Source organism: Xenopus laevis, chromosome 3L (assembly GCF_017654675.1).
Source record: "Xenopus laevis strain J_2021 chromosome 3L, Xenopus_laevis_v10.1, whole genome shotgun sequence".
Classification (NCBI taxonomy): Eukaryota; Metazoa; Chordata; class Amphibia; order Anura; family Pipidae; genus Xenopus; species Xenopus laevis.
Window position 1 is genome coordinate 23729806 of NC_054375.1, and position 25035 is coordinate 23754840.

General features: G+C 40.7%; 1 protein-coding gene across 2 annotated transcripts in view; it reads left to right on the top strand.

The window, feature by feature from the left end:
• LOC121401422 (LIM homeobox transcription factor 1-beta.1-like) overlaps nucleotides 1-23582 on the top strand; it is a 33628-nt gene extending 10046 nt beyond the window's left edge. Inside the window, exons 2-6 of one of the 2 annotated variants that reach the window (XR_005966222.1) lie at nucleotides 7011-7239; nucleotides 7953-8131; nucleotides 15436-15516; nucleotides 18546-18638; nucleotides 23188-23582. Coding sequence is in view for 1 of the 2 variants with exons in the window: in XM_041586048.1 (XP_041441982.1) it covers nucleotides 7227-7239; nucleotides 7953-8131; nucleotides 15436-15516; nucleotides 23188-23211 (297 nt within the window). In the remaining variant the exon portion in view is untranslated. The remainder of the gene's footprint in view (nucleotides 1-7010; nucleotides 7240-7952; nucleotides 8132-15435; nucleotides 15517-18545; nucleotides 18639-23187) is intronic. The other variant, XM_041586048.1, reaches the window with a different exon arrangement.
• The last annotated feature ends 1453 nt before the right edge of the window (nucleotides 23583-25035 follow it).

Here is a 25035-nt window from a genome sequence, read left to right on the forward strand (position 1 = left end):
AAAGTAACGGTTTTTATCAAATTTCTGAAAATCGTCACAAAGCTTGAATTTTACCCCATTATATGCCCCACATTTCGTAACGTATCAGCATAAAACATCCTAAATATGAACGCCAGGGGTCTACTGAACACTTTGATGCCCAATATGCATAGATATACCAAACTATGTGGCGCACAGAGACCCCCAAATGACAATAGTGTATATACATTTTCACGGCTGACGCGCTGGCTGCTGCAATATGAGCACCTGGTGTGTGTATTATGCGACATTAGACCCCCCTAACAGTACAGAGACCCCAGAAAACCATATATATTTAGAAAGTACATATTCTGATGAATCCAATATGGGTAAATAAGTGTTTCTAATGCAAACTGCCAAACTGCAAAGCAATGCTGAACATAACGGTTTTTATCAAATTTCTGAAAATCGTCACAAAGCTTGAATTTTACCCCATTATATGCCCCACAGTTTGTAACGTATGAGCATAAAACATCCTAAATATGAAGGCCAGGGGTCTACTGAACACTTTGATGCCCAATATGTATAGATATACCAAACTATGTGGCGCACAGAGACCCCCAAATGACAATAGTGTATATACATTTTCACAGCTGACGTGCTGGCTGCTGCAATATGAGCACCTGGTGTGTGTATTATGCAACATTAGACCCCCCTAACAGTACAGAGACCCCAGAAAACCATATATTTTCAGAAAGTACACATTCTGACGAATCCAATATGGGTAAATATGTGTTTCTACTGCAAACTGCCAAACTGCAAAGTACTGCTGAACGTAACGGTTTTTATCAAATTTCTGAAAATCGTCACAAAGCTTGAATTTTACCCCATTATATGTCCCACATTTCGTAAAGTATCCGCATAAACCATCCTAAATATGAACGACAGGTGTCTACTGAATACTTTCATGCCCAATATTCACAGATTTACCAAACTATGTGGCGCACAGAGACGCCCAATTGGATATATAGTAGATAAAATTTACAAGACATAACAAAATAATACAGAAAGTGTGAAATTCAAATAAAATTACTAAAATCCAATAAAACCACAAAAATCTATGCTTTTTTTTTTCAGACTAGTGTAATCAGACATCAGAATTACAGTTTGAATATTATAGCTTGGCAAAATAGGTTTTACGGACAGAATAAAGCAAGCAACAGTTATGCAGCGCTGAAAATGCAATAAAATGGCTAACAATGCACCAAAATCCCTAAAATTTCCAAATAATCACAGAAATAACATACAAAAGGTATTGCACAGTACGGTTAGCGAATACGCTATTCGCAAAGGCAATAAAACATTTTTTTGAGCCAAAAACACAACAATGCAATATGAAAAAAAAAAAAAAAGCTACACAACAGTGTATGTGTGTGCGCATGTGTACAATTGGTAAATTGCATGTTATGTGCATGTGTTTATGTGTGCAAGTGTATGTACCCCCCCCAAGTGTGTGTGACCCCCCCTGATCCCCCAAAAAATGTATGTGAGTGTGTGTAAGTGTAAATCTAAGCATGTATTAGTGTATAAAGTGTGTGTAAGTGTATTTTGTGTGTGTGTTACACTAACCTGGGGTGTGTAGCTGCAGATCTGTGTCCATGATGGCAGGAGGAGTGGAGAATCAGGAGGGAGTCGCCAGATCCGTTGATCCGTTGCGTGCTCGTCGCTGGAGGGACCCGGAAGTGCAGGCAGCAGCAGCAGCGCGCAGCCACGTGCGTCTGTTGCGTTTGTGGGGCCCCTGGACGATCGCGCCTCAGGAGCCCCTTTCCCACCCGCTCCGCTCGTTGCTTAGGGGGTTGTGAGCGAGCGGGGAAGGAGCGAGCAGCATTTAAAGCCGCTCCTGAGCTCCCCGCACGCTTATGCTGCAGAACGTAGAATCTACGTTCTGTGGCATTTCAAGATACTTTTACACAGAACGTAGATTCTACGTTCTGTGGCACTTAAAGGGTTAAAAAGGGGTGGTTCAACTTCAAATGAACTTTTAGTATGTTATAGAATGGCCAGTTCTAAGCAGCTTTTCAATTGGTCTTCATTATTTATTTATTGTTTTTGAATGACTTGCCTTCTTCTTTCTGACTCGAAAGACAAATGCTCTGTAAGGTTACAAATCTATTGCTACTTTTTATGCCTCATGTTTCTATTCAGGTCTCCTATTCCAGTCGCTTACTAACGTCAGTGCATTGTTGCTAGGGTAATTTGACCCCTAGCAACCAGATGCTGAATAAAAAGCTAAACAACTCAAAAAAAAAGTACAAACAATAAAAAAATGAAAAGCATCTCAGAATATCAGTCTCATATCCTACTGACAGATCATTTAAAGGTAAACAGACCCTTTAAGGAGAGCCAGAAAGCCAAAGATATTAAAAACGATAACTTCCACAATTCCCTGATACATCAGGAAGCGGATACCAGTGGATACCCCGACATTTTATTTGGGACAGGAGGGCGTCACACACACTAAGCAGAAAAACCCCACTCACTGAAACCCTTTATTTGGACCCACGTGCAGATTCGGGAAAGGACTGCCCTTGCGGAACTCGGAGGCAGTCGCTTTATTATGCTGCCACGATCCTCCCCAATTCGGAGGCGCCACGTGATGTTGCGGTCCGGCTATACTGCACGATAGAGTAGATTCCCTTCTCCTACTGCTTTGCCGCTCTAGTCTTGGGTCGTCCTTGTTCGCTGGTGTCGCGGAGTGTTCTGCCAATTCACGCGCCGCATTCCCACGAGTCCCCGGCATCTCCTTCCCTGGCTGCTGCTCTGGCCGCGGATCCGTGTGGGGGACTTTTATACACGAAAGGCGCCTGCAGATCCTATTCCAGGAGGACAACAAGGGCGGAGACCTCTTCATCAATGACTTGGCGGTGGGACTTGCTTCGGGGTGCATCGCACTGAGCTGGAGCTGAGGGTGAGCAGTTTGTTGGGGGCCGGGATATACCAAGTGCTCATAGGGGTGCATAAGGGAGCAGCATTAACTAGCATGCTTGTATAAATATATTATACATCACTGGTTGCTATTGGTTAGGCCACTCCATAAGGTCATGGCTTGATAGTCGTAAAGGGAAACCACCCAAAAACTTTCAGTAGTGATTATATTTAACTTTAGAATTATTACAAACGTGAAGTGTTTTGGAAAGCTGCTTAGAAGTCTTTTGCCTTTCATTTATGCAAAAAAAGCAGTTTTTGGACAGAAATTCTGATTTACTAAAACCACTTGTTTTCCTTTATTGTGTATTTCCCTCCCTGTTCTGTAGGACCTGCTGTCCTGTCTGTCTGTCCCCTCTGACCCACCATGGTATCTGTTACTTGCAGCTGTTTAAAACTAGGCTCATCCATGACCTGCAGGTGCAAATCCTATTTCTAGCCAGCGTTGTGTGTATATATACAGGTATGGGATCCATTATCCAGAATGCTCGGGACCTGGGGATTTCCAGATAACAGATCTCTCCGTAATTTGGATCTTCATACCTTAAGTCTACCAGAAAATAATTTAAACATGGAATAAATCCAATAGGCTGGTTTTGCTTCCAATAAGGATTAATTATATCTTAGTTTGGATCAAGTACAAGCTACTGTTTTATTATTACAGAGAAAAAGGAAATCAGTTTTAAAAATGTGGATTATTTGGATAAAATGGAGTCTATGGGAGGCGGGCTTTCCATAATTTGGAGCTTTTTGTATAACAGGTTTCCGGATAATAGATACCATACCTGTATGTGTATATATCGGCTGCCAATACACAAGGCATGTTATCAAGTCCAAAAAGAGAGCAGCGTCGCTGTTTATACTTGTGAGTGATATTGGAAGCTTGTAGTTAGGAATTGGCTTATGTTCTTTGTGGCCAATGAGCTTTTGCATTTATATAATTGTAGATATCAGAGTTTTAGATTTAAGCCATAAGTGGTTATTATCAAAGAACAAAGATTATAGAACACAACACTAGTTACAGAATTGCTGTGTTGCAGAAGAAGCTCAAGGTTAAAGGCCATTCTGTTATTAGAATGTAGAATGTTTGCACAGAACAAGGAATACATCTGTTGTCTCATGTCACAAGTATAGTGCAAGGTCAAGCAAGACACATCGTCTCAGAAACTACAGCATAGATACCATTCTGGATACTCTGCTGACACAGTAGTTGCACCTTATTTGGTTATTGTACTTAGACTGTGAGTCTGTCCCTAAGATGGAAATAGTGACATAGTTATGCTAAAACAAGAATGATGATTGGATGCCTCTGGATCAGCCCATGGAAGAAGAAATGGTTAAATAGTCATCTGTTGTATTGCTAATTGTCCCCCAACGTCCTCACGAGCTTTCAGGGCGTGTGAGCTATTATTTAATACTCTGTATTGTAATACTCTGTATTAATGTATACCTCAAATAAAGCTGTCTGGTTAATTTCCTGAGAGAATCTGTTTGGTTCAAGTCAGGCCCAGGGGGAACTTCGGGGCCAGGCTCGATTTGAGTAAGTATTTATTTAAATCCAAGAGGGACTTACTCATCGTGGCTGAGAATCTTATATCCCTGGAGGACTATAGGAGCATAAATCCGACAATAATAAATGACAAAGCCTATTTCTGTTCAACTGTTTCTGTAGTGGCTACTAATTTCCCTGTGTGACATAGGCCTTGTTGTTTTCAGAGCCTACTCACTGCTCAGCAGGGCTGGGCTGGCATTTAAAATAAAATGGGCCCTGGTATTTCCAGTACACAGAGGCCCAAACAGCCCCCACCAGCCCAATAAATAGTGAATGTCTATAGCATTTTACAGCAGCCTCTCTAGCATTTGTCAGAACTCGCAGATTACTAGTCTGGTCCTGCTGCTCAGGATGGCCTGGTATGGTGTGTGTGACTAGGGTTGCCACCAGGCCAGTATTTTACCAGCCTGACCAGTAAAAATGATGTTTGACCCCAATGTTATTAATAGGGAAAAAAATTAAATATACTGGAAGGCCAGTATTTTTTTCCAAAAAAGGTGGCAACCCTATGTGTGACCTATTAATAGTAGTAGCAGGCTGAGCTGCAAAATGAAGCTTTTCTGTTGGTTTTATTAAGTGGGCTAAAAGAGGAACCCTTGGTATCGCATTATAAGCCTGCATGTGTGCTGAAGCCAGATCTCTGGTTGCATAATCTGCATTAACCGAATAGCTTTGCCCCACACAGTGATATGTAGACAAGCAGCACCCTTATTTGACGCTGCAAGAAATTAAATTCAGCTAAAATATTGTATAAAATTGACCGGTTAATGCACGTTAATGTATTGACATTTGTACGTTGAAAGCTTGGTAGTTAAAACACGCGGGAAGCACCTGACTGGATAAATTCTAAGTTTGCCGATAAACACATGATTTTAGTAGTAGACAGGAGTGTATTGCCTCAAGCTGGGCGAAAAGTAAGGCAGGTAGCCGTTCTGCTCTGTGCAATAACAATAGCAAAGCTGTCATTTGCCTAAGAGCTGCCACTTCATTCTGTGAGGTCTCCCAAAAGTACAGAAGTGGCCTGAGCCTGAGGACCCTGGTGAGAAGAAAAATTATTCCAAACATGACCTACGCAGTTCAAGGGAATGGCTTAAGGGTTATGGAATGTCAAAAAAAAAGTCCAATACTTTGCATATTTGCAAGGGATGCAGGGAATACAGAACTTTGGCAGAATCTTTAGTGAATGGCTGAACCTAATCAAAACACTTCAAGTCATGTGACTAAATAACTTTATTAAGTATAGCATGAGGGAATAATAAAATGCCCCTTCGTAAATGCCATTTCGCCTCTGCAAGTGTATTCTCCATAGTCACCAAAGGAACAGCAGTGGCCACAAACACATAGTACAGGTATGGGATCCATTATCCGGAAACCAGACTATTGGATTTATTTAATGTTTACATGATTTTCTATTAGACTTAAAGTATAGAGATCTAAATTACGTAACGATCCGTTATCTGGGAAACACCAGGTCCCAAGCATCCTGGATAACCGGTCCCATACCTGTACAGCTAAATTGCAAAGAAACCGTGCCAGCAATCAGCACCCATTTAAAAATATAAATACGCAAAAAGCTCTGCAACATATTCCATCCCAGTGTTCTAATGTGTTTACTATGAATTTCTATATTAGTAAGTAACCCTGCATCAAAAGTCGGGATTACAAAATAGGGGATCATTATAAAGGATTAAAGGGACAACTCATTTAGAGCAATATAAAAAATATAGAAAAAAGGTGGAATCATGTAAAGCAAAAGAGCATTATGGAAAGGGGCTATACTGGGAAAATAGGGGGCAATATAGGAAGGGGATTATTAGGTAGTAGCAATAGGAGTTATGGGGCTATTTAAAGTAGTAGTAGGAGTTTATGGAGCAATGGGGGATAATATTGACACAAAATACAATAGAAGTATAAAGAGAAGTGTGTGTATATAGTACAAGGATAGTAGTGTGGAGCAAAAGTTGCAATGGGAGGCATTCCAGGGAAAGGTTATATAGAATAATATAAGGCATTTGTTATATTATTTTATTGGTCACACTGATATATTGGAACATCCAGAAGAGCAAATGGGCTTTCTAAATATAACTCAAGGTGGAGCAGCTCTACAATCTGTGAACCTCCGAAATAAAGGGGCAGTTTATATGTAACAACAGGAATTGTATGGATTTACTTAAGAGATGCTTGGAAGAGGTTAAGAACAATTACAGAGAACAATTACACTCACTCAAAAATAAATAACCCATTTCATATAGTGCCAGAAAATTTTGTTTTACAACCCACTTAATCCAGTGCCTGCCGGCGGAGAATCAGCCACTATGCCCCCTATCTATGTCTTGGGATAGTCATGTTTATTACCCCTGTTTTAATGTTGCCGGTGCTTTTGGACTACATTATTATTTTTTTAAATCTATTATTTCACATTCACTTTTATCAACTCTATTATTTCACAGTGCTGTTTTAAGTTACTTGTTTCGTGAATGTGCCCTTTAACCATGGTCTCCTTTCTTTCTTGCAGACTTTTTGCTGCAAAATGCAGTGGGTGCATGGAGAAGATCGCTCCTACAGAGTTTGTGATGCGTGCCGTGGAATGTGTATACCATCTAAGCTGCTTCTGCTGCTGTGTATTTGAGCGACCGCTCAGGAAGGGAGATGAGCTTCTACTCAAGGAAGGATAATTGCTGTAAAAGTGACTATGAGAAGGAGAAAGATCTGCTGAGCTCTGGAAGTCCAGATGGCTGATTCTGGTGCGTATCTAGGCTCCTTAACTTGCTAAATATTCGCCATTATATTAAGCTTGATATAGCATGATATAGATATCAGTGGAGTAACTATAGAGGAAGCAGACCTTGGCAGTTGTTGGTGGCCCCACGGAACAGGGGGCCCAGACTGTGGGCTCTACTTCCTCTATAGCAAAAAAAAACCCTACTCCTCAGCTGCTCTCTTACCTGTGGTGATGAAGGGCGCACAAGTCAGGTGGAGTAGGGGTGGAGGCGGGTCAGGAAGTGGGTGGGAAGATGAGGATCGGATAGTGCAGGGCCCCTCTGAAGAGTTTTTTGCAGGGGGGCCCCGGCGCACTCTAGTTATGCCACTGAAAACTGCACCGGCCCAGGGTTATTCCAGGGAGCACCAAGAAGCGCTTCTCTTCCGCCTTCTTCTTTCTTCAAATTTCTCAGGGCAGACACATACGCAGTAGAATGAAAAAGCTGATTTTTTTAGTTAAAGTTCAGCTTTTCACTCTAATGCGCAGCCGCGAGAAGAAAGAAGAAGCCGGAAGAGAAGCGTTCCTATGTGCTCGCTGGAATAACCCAGAGTTTTCTGCTGATAGGAGCACCGGGGACCCAGAGTTTCAAGTAAGGGGGTGCTTAACATTTGGCACCCCCAAGTGGTAAACCACTTTCCTTTATGTAGCAATGGGATTTTTTTTTTTTGCAATAATAAGTATTCTTATGTGTTCCAGTAAAAAGTGATGATGAAGATGGTGATGTGAAACCAGGGAAATGCCATGTAAATCAGGGGAAAGGCAATGATGATGGGAAAGACCCAAGGATACCAAAGCGGCCAAGGACAATCCTCACAACCCAACAAAGAAGGGCATTCAAAGCATCTTTTGAGGTGTCATCTAAACCATCTTTTGAGGTATCCTCCTTCCTATTGCTGTACCTTTAGCTTTCCTGGTATACTCCTTCCTATTCCTATACCTTTAGCTTCCCTGGTATACTCCTTCACAATCCTGTACCTTTAGATTCCCTGGTATAATACTTACCAATTTCTGTAACTTTAGCTTCCCTGGTATACTCCTTCCTATTGAAACTTTAGCTTCCCTTGTATACTCCTTCCTATTGCTGTACCTTTAGCTTCCCTGGTATACTCCTTCCCATTCCTGTACCTTTAGCGTCCCTGGTACAGTAGAACCCCTGTTTTACTTGTTTAGGGGACCAGAAAAAAATGTGTAAAATCCAGGAAAATGTAAAATCAGGGAAATGTATTATGCATAATATATAGGTGGGACCACAAAACAACAATGTAAAATGAGGGGAAACTTAAATATCAGGGGACGTAAAATGGGGGTTCTACTGTATACTCCTTCCCACTCCTGTACCTTTAACTTCCCTGGTATACTCCTTCCCATCCCTGTACCTTTAGCTTCCCTTGTATACTCCTTCCTATTGCTGTACTTTTAGCTTCCCTGGTATACTCCTTCCCATCCCTGTACCTTTAGATTCCCTTGTATACTCCTTCCTATTGCTGTACCTTTAGCTTCCCTGGTTTACTCCTTCCCATTCCTGTACCTTTAGCTTCTCTGGTATACTCCTTCCCATTCCTGTACCTTGAGCTTCCCTGGTTTACTCCTTCCCATTCCTGTACCTTGAGCTTCCCTGGTATACTCCTTCCCATTCCAGTACCTTTAGCTTCCATGGTATTCTCCTTCCTATTGCTGTACATTTAGCTTCCCTGGTATACTCTTTCCCATTCCTGTACCTTTAGCTTCCCTGGTATACTCATTCCCATTCCTGTACCTTTAGATTCCCTGGTATACCCTTTTCATTCCTGTACCTTTAGATTGCCTGGTATACTCCCTCTTATTCCTGTACCTTTAGCTTCCCTGATATACTCCTTCCTACTGCTGTACCTATAGTTTCCTTGGCTAGGGGTAGGCAGAAAAGGCAGCTGCCTAGGGTGCAATGATAGGGGGGCACTGTTCATCACCAATGAGAAATTGTGTATGGTTTGAATTCCCCATGCAACACCATCATCAGTGTAGGGACCACCAATCTACCACCACAAGTAAAGAGTTTGGGCAAACAAAGAGCTAAATTTGTTTATTACCCTGAGATGAATACTATCCAGTCCTGGACCTTTGCTCGCCTTTAGCCTTGTTCTAGTCTCTTAACTCAACTCATAGTTAGAGCGATCTTCAATAACGCTGTATTCCCTCACTTGCTAAATGACAATGGGACCAGTCCCTGGATCAACTTGTACTATGAGCTATCTTCAATAACCCTCTATTCCCTTACTTGCTAAAAAGTCATCCAACCCCTTCTTAAAGCTATCTAATGTATCAGCCTGTACAACTGATTCAGGGAGAGAATTCCACATCTTCACAGCTCTCACTGTAAAAAAAACCCTGGTGAATAAAGCATTAGACCTACTGGTGAATAAAGCATTAGAAAGATGATTATATGGCCCCTTATATATTTATACATAGTTATCATATCATATTACCCCATAAGTTCCTCTTCTCTGGCCAAGCCTGGGCTGCTTTGATTATTTTGTTGCCCGGGCTGCTTTGATTTTTTTGCCCGGGCTGCTTTTTACTCCCAGTCCAGCCCTGTCCATTAGTGATGTGCATGTTGATCCGAAATCCACAGTGACCCGTGGGTTTAACTCCAGTTAGGTGGGTTGAAATTTGGCCAACTATTGCAGGTTATGGAAGTACACTCCTTCTCTGCTCCCGAAGATTCCCAGGCGCAGACAGAAGTAGCATAGTAGCATGAGAAGACATGGGTACAGATTAGGAGCAGGTCCTACAATGGCAACATTTTGCAGGTTAGGCTCAGGTGCTGGTCGAGTTTTACCTGACCCTCACATCACTAGCCCTACAGAGCATTTGTTTTTTAGATGGAGTCAATGAAAACTAGAAGGAATGAGAAAAATATTTCATTAACTATAAAAATAAAGTAGCAGAATGTTAACTATGTTAACTTAAACGTGAACCCAATATAGGACCTCACTAAAAACTTTGTTTTACTCCTTACTGCAATAACCTTTTCCATCTCTATTCCATCTCTATTTTATCTTGTCTGATAGCTTTTTTGCCTCCTAGTTTAGGCTGTCCCATATAACTTGAACGCCTTTAAAGCAAGCTTTTTCATACCAATCTCAACACCAACAACCCATAAAGGTTTTGATTTGCGATGACTTTCTTCAATACAAGAGGAATATATTGACATGTATACAGACTTAAGGTTGAACTTGATGGACGTGTGTCTTTTTTTCAGCCTAACTTACTATGTTACTATGAATATTTATTTAGCAGGGTTTAAAGACATTCCATAATGAAATCTTTCCCAGTAAATATATTGCAGAGATGCCTTGCCAGAGGTGTACTGTCAATTTATTGTAGTTCTGGATCTATTGCCTCAGCTGTACTAAAGGAGCACCTCTTCTAATCAACAAATCTGTCACAGCACCTAACGTTACAATTCCAGCAAGGGCTCCGCAAGACAAGTTTGCAGCAGAACAACACACTGTTCATTAGATGGGGATTTTTGAAGGGAAATAATTAACACACACCCCTTCAACCTAAATACTGCAACTTTACAGAACCAAAGAAACAGAGGCCAGATACTATTTAGTATGATGTAGAGAGCAATATTCTGAGACAATTTGGTTTTCATTTTGTTTTTATTTGTGCTATTTGAGTGCTATTTTGTGCAATCTGTCTGTCATTTCACCAGAAAAAGGAAATCCTTCTAAAGTATAAATAAAATATTCCTACAACTTTTGTACAGTTAGGACACTCCAAACTGTTCGCAGACACTCATTGGGGAAAATTTACTAAAGGGCGAAGTGACTAACTCTGACGAAAATTCTTCAGCATGATGTCATTTCGGAACTTTGCGGATTTACTAACGGTTGCTGGCGTAACTTCGCTAGCGAAGGAGATAGACTCTAGCGGTACTTCACACCCTAATGCCAGGCGAAGTTGCACTCTGGCGAACGAGTGTAACTAAGTTAATTCACTAAGATTGAGATTTGACTGAACGTTACCTCTTGCGCCAGACTTGCCTTCGTCAGCTCAGACCAGGCGAAGTGCAATAGAGTAGATAGGACCAGGTCAAAAAATAGATGGCGTCTTTTACTTTTCACAGGTTGATAGGCTGCAAAAGATCATAATTTTTTTGGGGTACCCAGCTTCCCCCCTACATTCCCTACCATATGACACATAAACTATACCCTGGGCTCATGTGTAGGGCAATATAACAACTCTAGTTTTTTTTATTAAGGTTCCCTGGGCTTGTGTAGTACAATGTATTGGCTGCAACATATATGTCCATTTAACTTGCCGCCGTATGCAAATTAGCCAACGCTTAAGTAACTTCGCTTTGCTTGCCGCAGTAAAGCTAGCACAACTTCACACGCATTCGGCGCCCTGGGCGAATTTTTCGCAAATTACCGTTGTTCTGGCGAATCTACGCCTGGCGAAGTGTTGCGATGTCAGCAAAGCCAAAGCAATTTCTGAGGTAAGGTAAATTTATTCCCATTAGAACAGCTTTTTTTGGACTTTTTCAGGTTGAGCCCCCGCTTTTTGAGGAGCAACTTCTGGCTGGGGTATATTGTCCCTTTAGGAAGCAATGTTTACATCCCCTTAAAGCGAGCAAATTAACACTTTAACCACCAAGCACGTACAGCGTACTTGGCTGGCGGTTCAGGGCTCAGGCTGCCAAGAACGTACCTCGTACGTTCTCCTGCAGCTGAGCCCTTCTCTCTGCATCGGCAGCTTTTGCCACCTCAGGAGGGTTGACAGCCCCCTGGGCAACAAGGCTAGGGGACTGTCAAGTCGGTTCTGCGACACGATTGTCGCAGATCCGACTTCAAATTGACAAACGCTGCTGCTGCTCTCTTACCTGATCTCTGTCGCACATCCGCCCACTCACTTCCTGCTGTGCAGTGACTCTGCAGAGACGCTGTCCTGGCTGCCTCCAGTGTTTCCGGTGATCCTTCTGCTACAAAAACGGTAAGTGCACGTTTTTTTGCACACTTACCTGCATGTACACATACTTATACAGTACATTTATACACTTACACACACGTAAAGATTGGTATTTTTTATTTTAGCACACTTTGTCCCTTTTGTCAAGACAACTTTTAGAAGAGCACAAAAATGTATTCACAAAAACTCCAACAGGTGTTTTTTTTTTTTTACTTATTCATTGTACTGTTTGTTTTGCCTAAAAACATGTTATTTTGACAGCGTGACTATTGGATAATCTATTTTGGCCACTAATTACACTGTCAGATCAGTGATTTTATTTCATTGATTTACGCTATTTTTGCGGTTTTATTGCAATTTTATCCCTGCATTATTGTTCCTTATGTATCTTTAGTACAGTTTTGCTGTTTGGTGCTTTGGTATAGAAACATTTATTTTACTTAGTTTGATTAGCCAGAATATATGCTTTCCAAAAATATATAGTTTTCTGGGGGTCTTTTTACAGTTTGGGGGTCTTACGGCACATCACGCACAGTTGGGGCTCTCTTTTTCTGCAGCTTAGCTGGCTAGCGTGAAAATTCATATGCATGTTTTTCATTTGGGGTCCGTACACGCCACATACTTTGGTAAATCTATGCATATTGGACATTAAACTATTCATTAGACCTCTGACGTCCATATTTAGGGTGATTTTTCTTTGTACGTAAAACATTGTGTGCGATAAATGCGGCAAACTGCAACAATTTTAGGCGATTTTCAGAAATGTTGTAAAAACCTCTACGTTTATGAAAAGCTTTGCAGTTTGGTAGTTTGGTGTAGAAAGACGTCTTTATCTTTGTTGGATTCGTCAGAATGTGTACTTTCCGAAAATATATGGCTTTGCTGTTAGGAGGGTCTTGAGGCACATAATAAGAAGTCAAGGGTCTATGTTTACAGAAGGCGAATCGCCATCGGAGAAAAATCATATGCACTATTTTCATTTGAGGTCCGCACATGCCAGCTGCCTTTGTATATCAATGCATATTGGGCATAGAACTGTTCAGTAGACCCTTGGCATCAATATTTATGGTGTTTTACAATTGTATGTAAGAAATTGGGTGAGATAATAGGGCCAATTGCAATATTTTTAGGCAATTTTCAGAAATGTAAAAACTGTTGCTTTTATCGCCAAATTTAGGAAAGGCTTGCGACTTGGTACTTTGGAGTACAAAGACATGCATACCCAATTTGTATTCGTGGGAATGTGTACTTTCAAAAAATATACGGTTTTCTGGGATGAACTTACTTTTTTCTACCTTCGCCCCCCCCCCCCCAAAACGATGTAAATGTGTTGATTTTGCAGTACCTGAAATGACAGACCATATGGGGGTCATGTTTTGGAGCCCCTAATATGTCACGTGCTTGGGTGCACCTATACATATTGGGCATCAAACTGTTCAGAGGACCCCAGGCTTTCATATTTGGGGTGATTTCTCTTGATACCTAAAATAATGTGGGCAATTCGATGCTGCAGGATAGAAGACATGCATACCCAATTTGGATTCGTGGGAATGTGTACTTTCCGAAAATATATGGTTTTCTGGGGTGAGCGTACCTTTTTCTACCTTTGCCCCCCGAAAACGATGTAAATGTGTTGATTTTGCAGTACCTGAAATTATGTACCAAATGGGGGTCTTCCTTTTGGGGCCCCTATATGCCACGTGCTTGGGTACACCTATACATACTGGGCATCAAACTGTTCAGAGGACCCTAAGCTTTCATATTTGGGGTGATTTCTCTTGATATCTAAAAGTATGTGGGTAATACGATGCTGCAGGGTGGAAATTATGAGGGGATTTTTGGAAAATTTCACCAAAACCACCAAATTTAGAAATGGTTTGCCTCTTGGTACAAAGTCATGCATACCCAATTTAGATTCGTAGGAATGTGTTCTTTCTGAAAATATATGTTTTCTGGGGTGAACTTACTTTTTTATACTTTTGCCCCCCCCCAAAAAAACTATGTAAATGTGTTGATTTTGCAGCATTTCAAATGACAGACCATATGGGGGTCTTCATTTTAGGGCCCCTATATACCACATGCTTGGGTACACCTATACATTTTGGGCATCAAACTGTTCAGTGGACCCCAGGCTTTCATATTTGGGGTATTTTACATTGATACCTAATGATGTGTGGGAGATATGATGCTGTAGAGTGGAAGCTTTGAGGTCCTTTTTCAAAAAATTCACCAATTTCTATAAAACATTATAACTTTAGGAAACAATTGCAACTTGGTAGTTTGGAGTACAAAGATATATTTACCCATTTTTGATTCACCAGAATCTGTTCTTTCTAATAATGGGTAGTTTTCTAGGGTAAACCTACTGTTAACGGAATGTTTGGCCTCAGTAACGTAACTAGAGGGGGGCGGGCCCTGGTGCGTGACGTGCAGCTGGGCCCCGCCCCCTCCGTATGGCCGCATTTTCAGTGGCGCACGGGCTGCCAGGGGGGGGCCGTGAGGGGGTGTGGGCCCTGGCCCGCTCACACCCCCTGCTCCCCCGGTAGTTCCGCCACTGTTTGGCCTTGAAATCAGAAGTATGCCGTTTGGGGATCGGTGCTTTGGAAATTTGGTTGTGTACTGCTTGTAGATTTTGAGCTATACAAGTGAGAAATCTCCTTAAAACTATATATATATATTAATATATATATATATATATGGTATTGCCGCATTCAGGAGACATAGACCTTTCCAAATCGGCTGTGTTCTGGTACACAAAGTAAATGATGTTTCTGATATATGTGATTGTTCTTTGTGAAACATGGTTTTTTTCATTTTATTAGACACTTAGAAGCCTATATTTTTTTTACAGAAGTAGAATTACACCAAAATTCTTGCATATATTCTTGCACTTTAATCAAATAATCCAAATTTTAAAAAAGTATTTCCTTTACCCTGTAATAACACAATAATACCATGTCCTTGATTCCAGCTAATATATAATTAATCCTCAACAAAGGAAAATCATACTATTGGATTTATTCATTGTTTAAATGATTTTTAAGTAGACTTGCAGTATGGAAATTATGAAAATGTTATAAACCACAGGTCCCGAGCATTCTGGATAACAGGTCTCATACCTGTACCAACTCTTATGTGAATATATTATCAATAAACTGCAATACTAATGCAATAACTGTTTCCTGTTAGCCCATTATACATAGTGTTCTTCACATCTATGTTTCAGACATGTGTGCATCCAATGCCTTGTGGCATCTCCAACAACTGTTATGAGGTGTGTCCCCTGAAACAGAACAAAGAAAGAAAGGTAAGAACATTGTTAAAACCATTGTTAAGACAAATTGTATCTACTGGATTAATAAACAGATATGGGATCCTTTATCTGGAAACCCTTTATCCAGAAATCTACAAATAACCGAAAAGGCCTTCTCCAATAGACTCCATTTTATTCAAATAATCCAAATTTTTAACAATGATTTCCTTTATCTCTGTAATAGTAAAACAATACTTGAACTTGATACAAACTAGGGATGCACTGAGTCCACTATTTTAGTATTCAGCCAAATTCCTAACCCTTTGTGAAAGATGTGGCCAAATACCAAACGACATCAGAACCCTAATTTGTATATGTAAATTAGGGAAAGGAGGGGGAAGGTTAAACAATGTTTTACTTTTTTTTTGCTTTCTTTTGTCTTCTATTTTATGTAGGGTTTAAAAACCCAATAAAATGTTTCATTACAAAACATTTCTGACCTTGTTTGTATGACGAATAGCCATGTGATTTTTTTGGATTCAGATTTGGTTTTGCCAGGCACTTGGTTTCAGCCAAATCCAAATTCTGCTAAAGAAGGCCGAATCTTTACCGAATTCTGAAATGAATCCTGGATTCTGTGCATCCTTAATCCAAACTAAAATATAATTAATCCTTATTGGAAGCAAAACCAGTCTATTGGGTTTATTTAATGTTTACATGATGATCTAGTAGACTTAAGGTAGGGACACCCAAATTACAGAAATAGCCGTTATCTGGAAAACCCCAGGTCCCGAGCACTCTGGATAACAGGTCCAATACCTGTATTGGCAAATAGGCATGTGCATGTGAGTAAATAGTATGCTTTTACATGTTTTCCTTTGAGCCACTACATAGTAACATGGTAACATAGTAAGATGCACGTCCATCAAGCTCAACCTTTTAAGTCTACATATAACCTGCCCACCTGCTAGCTGATCCAAAGGAAGGCAAAGTCCCTGGATCAACTTGTACTATGATCTATCTTCCATAACCCTCTATTCCCTCACTTGCTAAACAGCCATTCAACCCCTTCTTAAAGCTATCTAATGTATCAGCCAGTATGACTCAGGGAGATAATTCCCCAACTTCACAGCTCTCACTGTAAAAAACACCTTCCACATATTTAGCTGGAACCTCTTTTCTTCTAATCAGAATGGGTGACCTCTTTGCAGCTGGAAAGACCTATTGGTAAATAAATCATTAGAGATGTTATTGGACGATCCCCTTATATATTTAGACATAGTTATCATATCACCCTTTAAGCACCTCTTCTCCAGTTTGAACAACCCCAATGTGGCCAGTCTTTCCTAATTGCTGAGATTTCCCATACCTTTTACCAGCTTAGTTGCCCTTTTCTGTACCATCTCTAATTCAATAATGTCCTGTTTGAGCACTGGAGACCTAAACTGTACAGCGTATTCTAGATGGGACCTTACCAGTGCTCGATACAGTGGAAGTATAACCCCCTCCTCCCACAAATCAATGCCCCTGACACTGTTTATGGGAATAATTCAGTTTCTAACATAAACGTGAAAATGTCTGGGTATAATGTTCTCTTTAAATATTCCCAGAACCGATTATAGCACCCCAAAGTAGGACTTGTAATCTTAAATTTCACATGTAGATGATGAGAATCATTCCTGCAAGCACTACATCAGTCATCTTCTTATGTAACCTATTGGCTGCAACTTCAGAATGACTGTGTCCACAGCAACAGAAAGAGCAAATGCCCTTGGAGACCATATGAACAATAAAGAATTTAATTTACAACAAAGTATAAATATATAAGACTGACTTCTACTTGAGCTTGATTGTCGGATGCTCCATACATTTTCCTAGCAACTTGCAGCTACTAGTATTGACTGCTTATACCTCCATTCCGCCTGTTCCGCCCAATTGTTTATATAGTTCATAGAGAACCCAGGAACTACTGCCTGTCTGGACCACATGGTACTCTCAGGTTTGCCTAGTGGGTCGTGACCATGGATGCAACTGGCTTGCAACAAGAAAACTGATGCTAATGCATTATTGACAGCTCTCTCAATGGCATACACCATGCCAACTCTGAAACTGTGACCCAGAACTTGTGCCCAGCTAGAGGGGGCATCACATGCAGCTTTTACTACTTAGTGAGTGCCTGATGGAATTCTGGGGAACGAAACACTGCATTGTGCATACATTTGTATTTGAATTGCACTTTATATAAGGGGATCAGATAATAATCTATCTAATGCTTTATTTACCAGTAGGTCTTTCCAGCTGACACAAGGTCACCCATTCTGATTAGAAGAAACGAAGTTCCGCCTAAATATTCGAAAGGTGTTTTTTACAGTGAGAGTGATGAAGACAGGAATTCTCTCCCTGAATCAGTGGTACGGGCTAATACAGTGGTACAGGCTGATACATTAGATAGCTTTAAAAAGGGGTTGGATGGCTTTTTAGCAAGTGAGGGAATACAGGGTTATGGAGTACAAGTTAATTCAGAGACTGGTCCGATTGCCATTTTGGAGTCAGGAGTGATTTTTTTCCCCTCTGAGGCAAATTGGAGAGGCTTCAGATGGGCCTTCCTCTGGATCAACTGGCAGTTAGGCAGGTTAAAAAAAAATTAAAGGGTTGAACTTGATGGACTTGTGTCTGTTTTCAACCTAACTTACTATGTAACTGTTATTTTGCACTTAGGTCTCTGTAGTGTCATACTTTCAACACAATATCAGTTTACATCTCTTTTGTACCATTGAGGAAATGGATCCACACCACAAAATAATTTTTTGGAATCTTGTGGTTGAGTTGGTTTTGTCCTCAGGGATTCGGAAATTCAGCTCTACTTGTAATGCAAATTTGTTTTTCCACTCAAGCGTTTCATTTTATTTTTTTGAATCCCCTGAGGCTACATAAAATAAATGATATTGTCAGTGAATTTAAATATACCACCAGAAAATAGATACAATCTTAAAGGTATCAGATTTTAAATGTTAAAATTAAATACATAAACAGTTTACGGGATGCTTAATACAAACAAGGAGAACTTGTATGTTTGTTGGCAGGATTAAAATGAAGCCAATTTGGAGAAACCGCACAAACCCCAACAGAGTTTCCTGGTGCTTGGTGGTAGGGGAATCGGCAACCGCCCAACCAAGGTACGTAGAAGGATCACCGGCACACAGGAGTTTAGTCAGCAGGGCAAGCCCTTGCAATTTTATTAATGCAGTGCGATTAAAATGATTAAAAAAGGATTAAAATGAGCATGAAGCCAAAACTCAGAGGTTCCATTTGAAGTAGGAAAACAAATTACTTTTAAAAGGCTATTTAGAACTTCTGGGAGTGGCAACTGCATGTTCATGTGTGTCCTTTTGCCGTCTCAGCTGATAATGTCCTGGAAAGTATCATTGACTAGTCTACTACTTATCCATCTTAAGTCCTGCACCCAAGACATCAGCATGTCCTCTGTTCAACTAGTGATCCATAGCTGGTAGACATCTCTCCATTTTTATTGCATTTATTCCTCTGGGGGTCTGTATCTTTCCCAGGCAGACAGGTACAGCTTGTATTAGAAGACAGGCATTTGAATCTACCACCCATTTCCCAGTGTGGTTCCCTGCTTTTATGGTGTAAGTTGCATAACAGATAATAATGTTCCTCCAATGATACAGCCCCGGACTTTTAAAGTACAGAAGTGGCACACCACCCCAAAAAAACCTGCTGCTTTAGGCTCACATACCTCCCAACATTTTGGAAATAGAAAGATGGACACAAAGATTTGTCACATGTATCACAGCGGTAGCAGTATGTGTGGTCACACCCCCCCCCAATTACCATGTTCAATTTACTATTTGTCAGGTTATGAAAGTTTGAACACATTTCAGTGGTTTTATGTGTTATTACAGTTTTGCTAATGAAGGTGAATTGCCCTTTAAGCTGCAAGTCAGTTTCCGCAAGAGACCTGCTTATCTTAAATTGTTACAATTTCTTTGCTTATATCAAATTGTTTAATTGAATCTAAGTGCACCTGCCACATATTCTGGGCTCTCTGCCAAAAGCCAATTACGTTTTAGAAACTTTGTATATTTTTCCAGCTGTTCACTGCAGGAGATCAAAGAGAATATCGGGACTTTTCAGTAACAATCCGGGACTGCGGGTTGAGCTGTCAAAATTGGTACTGTCCTGGGAAAACTGGGACAGTTGGGAGGTATGGGCCCAGGCCTACTTTTCTGGCATCATCCTGATCTACAGTATGTTCGCCCAGTCATCAACAGTTATAGGTCCTTCTGTCAGTAATTTGCACCCAAAACTTACCTGCTCCAATGAAATGAATATAATCATTATCCTCTGATTTCTAGCTAGAGCAGGGAGCACTTTGGAGGGGGAGGCCACGGACGAATTGGGGCAGGGTCAGACTGAGCTGGTGGGGCACGGGGTCCCCAGACCCGTTCCTGCCTGAAACCACTGCCCGACCTCCCTCTCTGGCCCTGATCGCAGCTGTGATAAGAAAAATGTACATCACGCTGCTGCTGGGTAGGGAAGGGGGTTTTGTGGCTGAGGCAGCAGCCCCGGTGAGCCCCAGTCCAAAGCTGAGTGGGGGTGGTGATTGGGACAGAAGGGGCAGAGCCAGGGGTGGGGCATGCCTGCTTTAGACACTGCCAGAAACCTTCAGATCCAGGTTGGTCTCTCTGCTTTGTGATGTTCATGCAGATCCAGGCTTAAATATCCTGCATTCAGTAATCTACTTCTTGTGAACTACAATTCCCATAATTCCCCACAGACCTCCCAACTGTCCCATTTTGAGTGGGACAGTCCCTCTTTTGACAGCTCAATCTGCCCCTGTTAATTTTAAGATTAACAGGTCTCTTGGGACAAGTTAGACTCACATCTTAAAGGGTAATTCATGTTTATTAGCAAAACTGTAATAACTGAAAAAAACACAGAAATGTGTTCAACCTTTCATAACGTGCCAAATTTTTAAAATTGATCATGGTTATTAGGGTGTGGTTAAAAAAATCCACTGCGCTATTCGCGGTGACTCTTTTTGGCCCACCTTTTTATTACCAAAATGTTGGTAGGTATGGACTATTCCTGCTTAAGATACATTGACACAATTCAACACCATGAAACTGGGGATATTTAACTGAATTTGGGAATCTTCTGTGAGCTGTTTTCATGAACTCTAGTCTAGAGATCGGTCGTTGCAACAGTAGGGGGCACATCACCAAAGTCAAGCCTAGAAAACCATGGCATGTTTTATACAAAGAGTGAAGTATATCACTCTCAAATTACACATTAGCCATTGCTGCACAGAATATAAATCACTAAAATAATAGATTAAGACCATTCATTCAGACCTTGTTTTGATAGAAGTCCATGATGGGATTATTTTCTGTACATACACATTTAGTACAGGATCATTTCTATTTGTCAGAACCTGTGTCTGAAATGTTTTCATTGTGTGAATGGAGGGGATTTTTTTCAAATAAACACTATAATGCTGACTTTGGCCATGGTCTGGATTTGGCCATTGGGTCACATTTACGGACAGCACATGATTACCCACTGAACAGCATGAGGCTTGGCACTTGTCAGATCTAATGCTTTTATGAGACTCTATTAAACAGGTCACGGCAGTATATTGCGTAGATAAGAACTGCCTTCTAAAAATGCTTCAGCACTGTACCCTTTAATTGTTTATCCTTATATAAAAGGAGTAGCTGTCAGCATATTTTATCAACTCTCAAGCTGCTGACGTTCATGCCCCCAAAATCTCTTCTCTCCTTTGTAACACTAATAAGAGAAGTTTCTAGGATTCCACCTCTACCTGAATTAGATGCATCATACTCACTGGGTAAATCACATCATTGAAACAGACCCTGAGGTTCAGGTATGATTACTCAGACAGTTACCCTTTGTCCCTGGTCCCTCAGGGCTCGGTATTGGGTCCACTTTTATTTAACTTGTTCATTAATGGGGAGGGTATTGTAAGTTATGTATCAGTGTTTGCAGATGACACAAAACTATCCAGCTCAATTAATTCCATCCAGGATGTGGCATCCTTGCAACATGATCTTGACCAACTGGCAATCTGGGCAGCTAAGTGGCAAATGAGATTCAATGTTGATAAATGTAAAGTCATGCACCTGGGATGTAAAAATATCCAAGCCACTTATACCCTTAAAGGGGTGGTTCTGCTTTGAGTTAACATTTAGTATGTTATAGAATGGCCAAGTCTAAGCCACTTTGCAATTGGTCTTCATTATTTATGTTTTTTAAACTGACCCCATCTAAAAGCAAATGCTCTGTAAGGCTACACATGTATTGTCATTGCTACTTTTTATTGCCCATCTTTCTATTCAGGCCTCTCCTATTCATATTCCAGTCTCTTATTTAAATCAATGCATGGTTGTTGGGTAATTTGCCTTCCTCTCAGTTAGGATCAAATATAAGGTACTGTTTCAGTGGTTGTTCACCCTTGAATTAACTTTTAACATGATGTAGAGAGTGACACTCTGAGACAATTTGCAATTGGTTTTATTTTTGATTATTTGTGTTTTTTGAGTTATTTATGCAGCAGCTCTCCAGTTTGTAAGTTCAGCAATCTGGTTGCTAGGATCCACATGACACTAGCATCCATGCATTGACTTGGATGAGCGACTGGTATATAAACAGGAGAGGACCTGAATAGAAAGGTGAGTAATAAAAAGTAATTAAAAGCAACTAATAACCAGATCAAAATGAAGCTCTCTTCTTACCACCTGCCCTATGGTATGTCCTAAGAGGCTCACTTAGTGCTCACAGTCAATGACCCCTATAAACTAGTGATGATTTCTCTCTTACAATATTGCTCCACCCAAATACTGAACCCAGAGAGTGCAGGGAATTGTTGAAACTGCCAACATTTCAGACCTGAACTAGGGGAGCGCAAGGAGAGGAGGTACATGCCCAGCACCCCACACAGTTATCAGCAGTTGTCTCTACACCCCTTTTAATGCAACCATTAAAACTGTAGGGAATAAAGGGGAATGGCTTATAAGTAATAAATAAATATAAGTAATATGGGAAATGATTTAACTGCACAGTGTTATGGCTTATGAACTAAACAGTCTGTTATTTCTGCATTTGTCTCCATAGGTAACAAGCACAGCACAAAACACAGTCGTCCATATAATATGCATCCCCAAGGATTGGGAAGTGTGTCCACCAAAGAACCCTACATGCAGTGGATGTTACTGGGCACAACAGCAAATTAATTTTATTGCCCCCAACATATCCAGAGGTTGTCTTGTTTTACCAATATATGTTGAGATTGCTCTTAACGTGTGGGGCCCCCTGCAGCAGCAAGGTCTGCTTCTTCTGTAGTTACACCCCTGCCCACATGACAGGCAACAGGGCATGGGGCAGGTACCTGTTAAATGGTCTTATGCCTACCCCTAGTCCTGGGTATCGTTCTCCCTCTGTTGTACTCACCTCCCTCTCTTCCCGACTGTCACTCTCCCCTACCTTTATCCTCTGCCCTTCCCCTCCGCTGCTCTCCCTGCCCTCCCCACTGTTATTGCACATGGACACGCACATTTGTGCACACTCAAAAGGGGAACGTGGCCCTTGATTCCAGTAAAGGGGGATTTGTTGTGCTCGTACTGCATATAGTGCTGGGAGCTGTGCCCTGAAAAATAAAGAAGGTTTGTTGTATTCTCACTGCAGATAGAGCTGGGAGCTGTGCCCTGAAGATTAAAGCAAACTTCATGTGCTTGGATTGAGAATGTGGAGACACTGTGGATGTCTGTACCAGCTCTGTGTGAGTCCCGGTGAGTCTGACTGAGGGAGATATTGAAACTCCAGCGTGTTCCATGGATGAAAACAGGTGTTGTCCGTGTGCCTGCTACGTGGGAGCAACTACTCTGTCCAACAGGAGAGGTATTCGGGCAGGTAGCACTATCTGGGGAAAGTTAAAGGGGTGGTTCACCTTTAAGTTAACTTTTAGTATGTTTTACAATGATCAGTTCTAAACATCTTTTTAACTAATCTATATCATTTATTTTTTATAGTTTTTGAATTATCTGCCCTGTTCGTCTGACACTTTCCAGCTTTCACATCGGGGTCACTGACCCCATCTAAAGAACAAATGCTCTGTAAGGTGACACATTTTTCGTTATTGCTACTTTTTATTACTTGTCTTTCTGTTCAGGCCTTATTCATATTTCAGTCTCTTATTTAAATGAATGCCTGGTTTCTAGGGAAATTTAGATCCTAGTAACCAGATTACTGAAATGGCAAACTGGAGAGCTGCTGAATTAAAAATGTAATAACTCAAAAACCACAAATAATGGAAAAAGATTACCAATTGCAAATTGTCTCAGAATATCACTCTCTATATCATACTAAAAGTTAATTTAAAGGTAAGAGCTCTTGTGGAAAGGGACTGTGACTCTCTTTATAAAACAGGAGTGAAGTGTGAGACTTTGCCTGGTGAGGACTATGCCACACAGGTTCCCCAGGGCAATTGTGTTATTGATTAATACTATGTATTTGCACTTTTCTTCTCTGCCAGTTATATAAAGTTCTATTTGTTTTACTGCAACAGTGGGATTAATCATTTGTTTTCTTGTGGGGCCACCCATCAGTGCATCCCTGGATCCCACCAGGTGGAGACACTGCCATGGAGAGACATTCCCTGTACCCTTTTTATTTAGCAAAGGGGATTCAGGACCTGTGTATGGTAAGATATTAATGATGTATATCCTATAATACAGGTGGTGGCCAAGATTGGGTTACGTCACTTTCTGGTTGGTCCATCAAACTGTGCCAGTAGAATCCCTTTAGAGGGAACATTTACAGGGATGGCTCATCTTTATTTTTACTTTTGGTGTATTATAGAATGACCAGTTCTAAGCAACTTTTCAATTGGTCTTCATTATTAATTTTTTATAGATTTTTAATTATTTGCCTTTTTCGCCTGACTTTCAAATTGGGGTCATTGACCCCATCCAAAAACAAATGCTTTGTAAGAGTACACATTTATTGTTATGGCCGCTGTTTAATACTCCTTTTTGTCTTCAGTCCCTCTCCTATTCATTGCTGAAATTACAAACTGGAGAGCTGCTGAATAAAAAGTCCACAAATAATAAAAAATGGCAATTGCAAATTGTCTCAGAATATCACGCTTTACATCAAACTAAAAGTTTATTTAAAAGTGAACACCCTTTTTAAGAAATGTTTCATGTTTCATCAATCCAAAAGCGCTTTCAAAATTAAGATTGTAAACAGGCCTCCCCTTTCTAATGATGATTGCAATAAATGAATATATATTTTTGTGGTATATTTTGATGTTGCAATAAATACATTTTTGCACTATGAACCCTATACCTTTATTAACATTATAGATGCAGCTTATAGGTGCAGGGTATAGGGGTAATACTTATGTGTGATTTATAGCAACTGTAATGGGGCTTTCCCCATTACTAAATATGAAAGCTGAAACCTGTCAGGTTCAATGTAACCCTAAATATGAATTTGTTTTAATAAGGGGAACAACTGATGGAATATCCCATT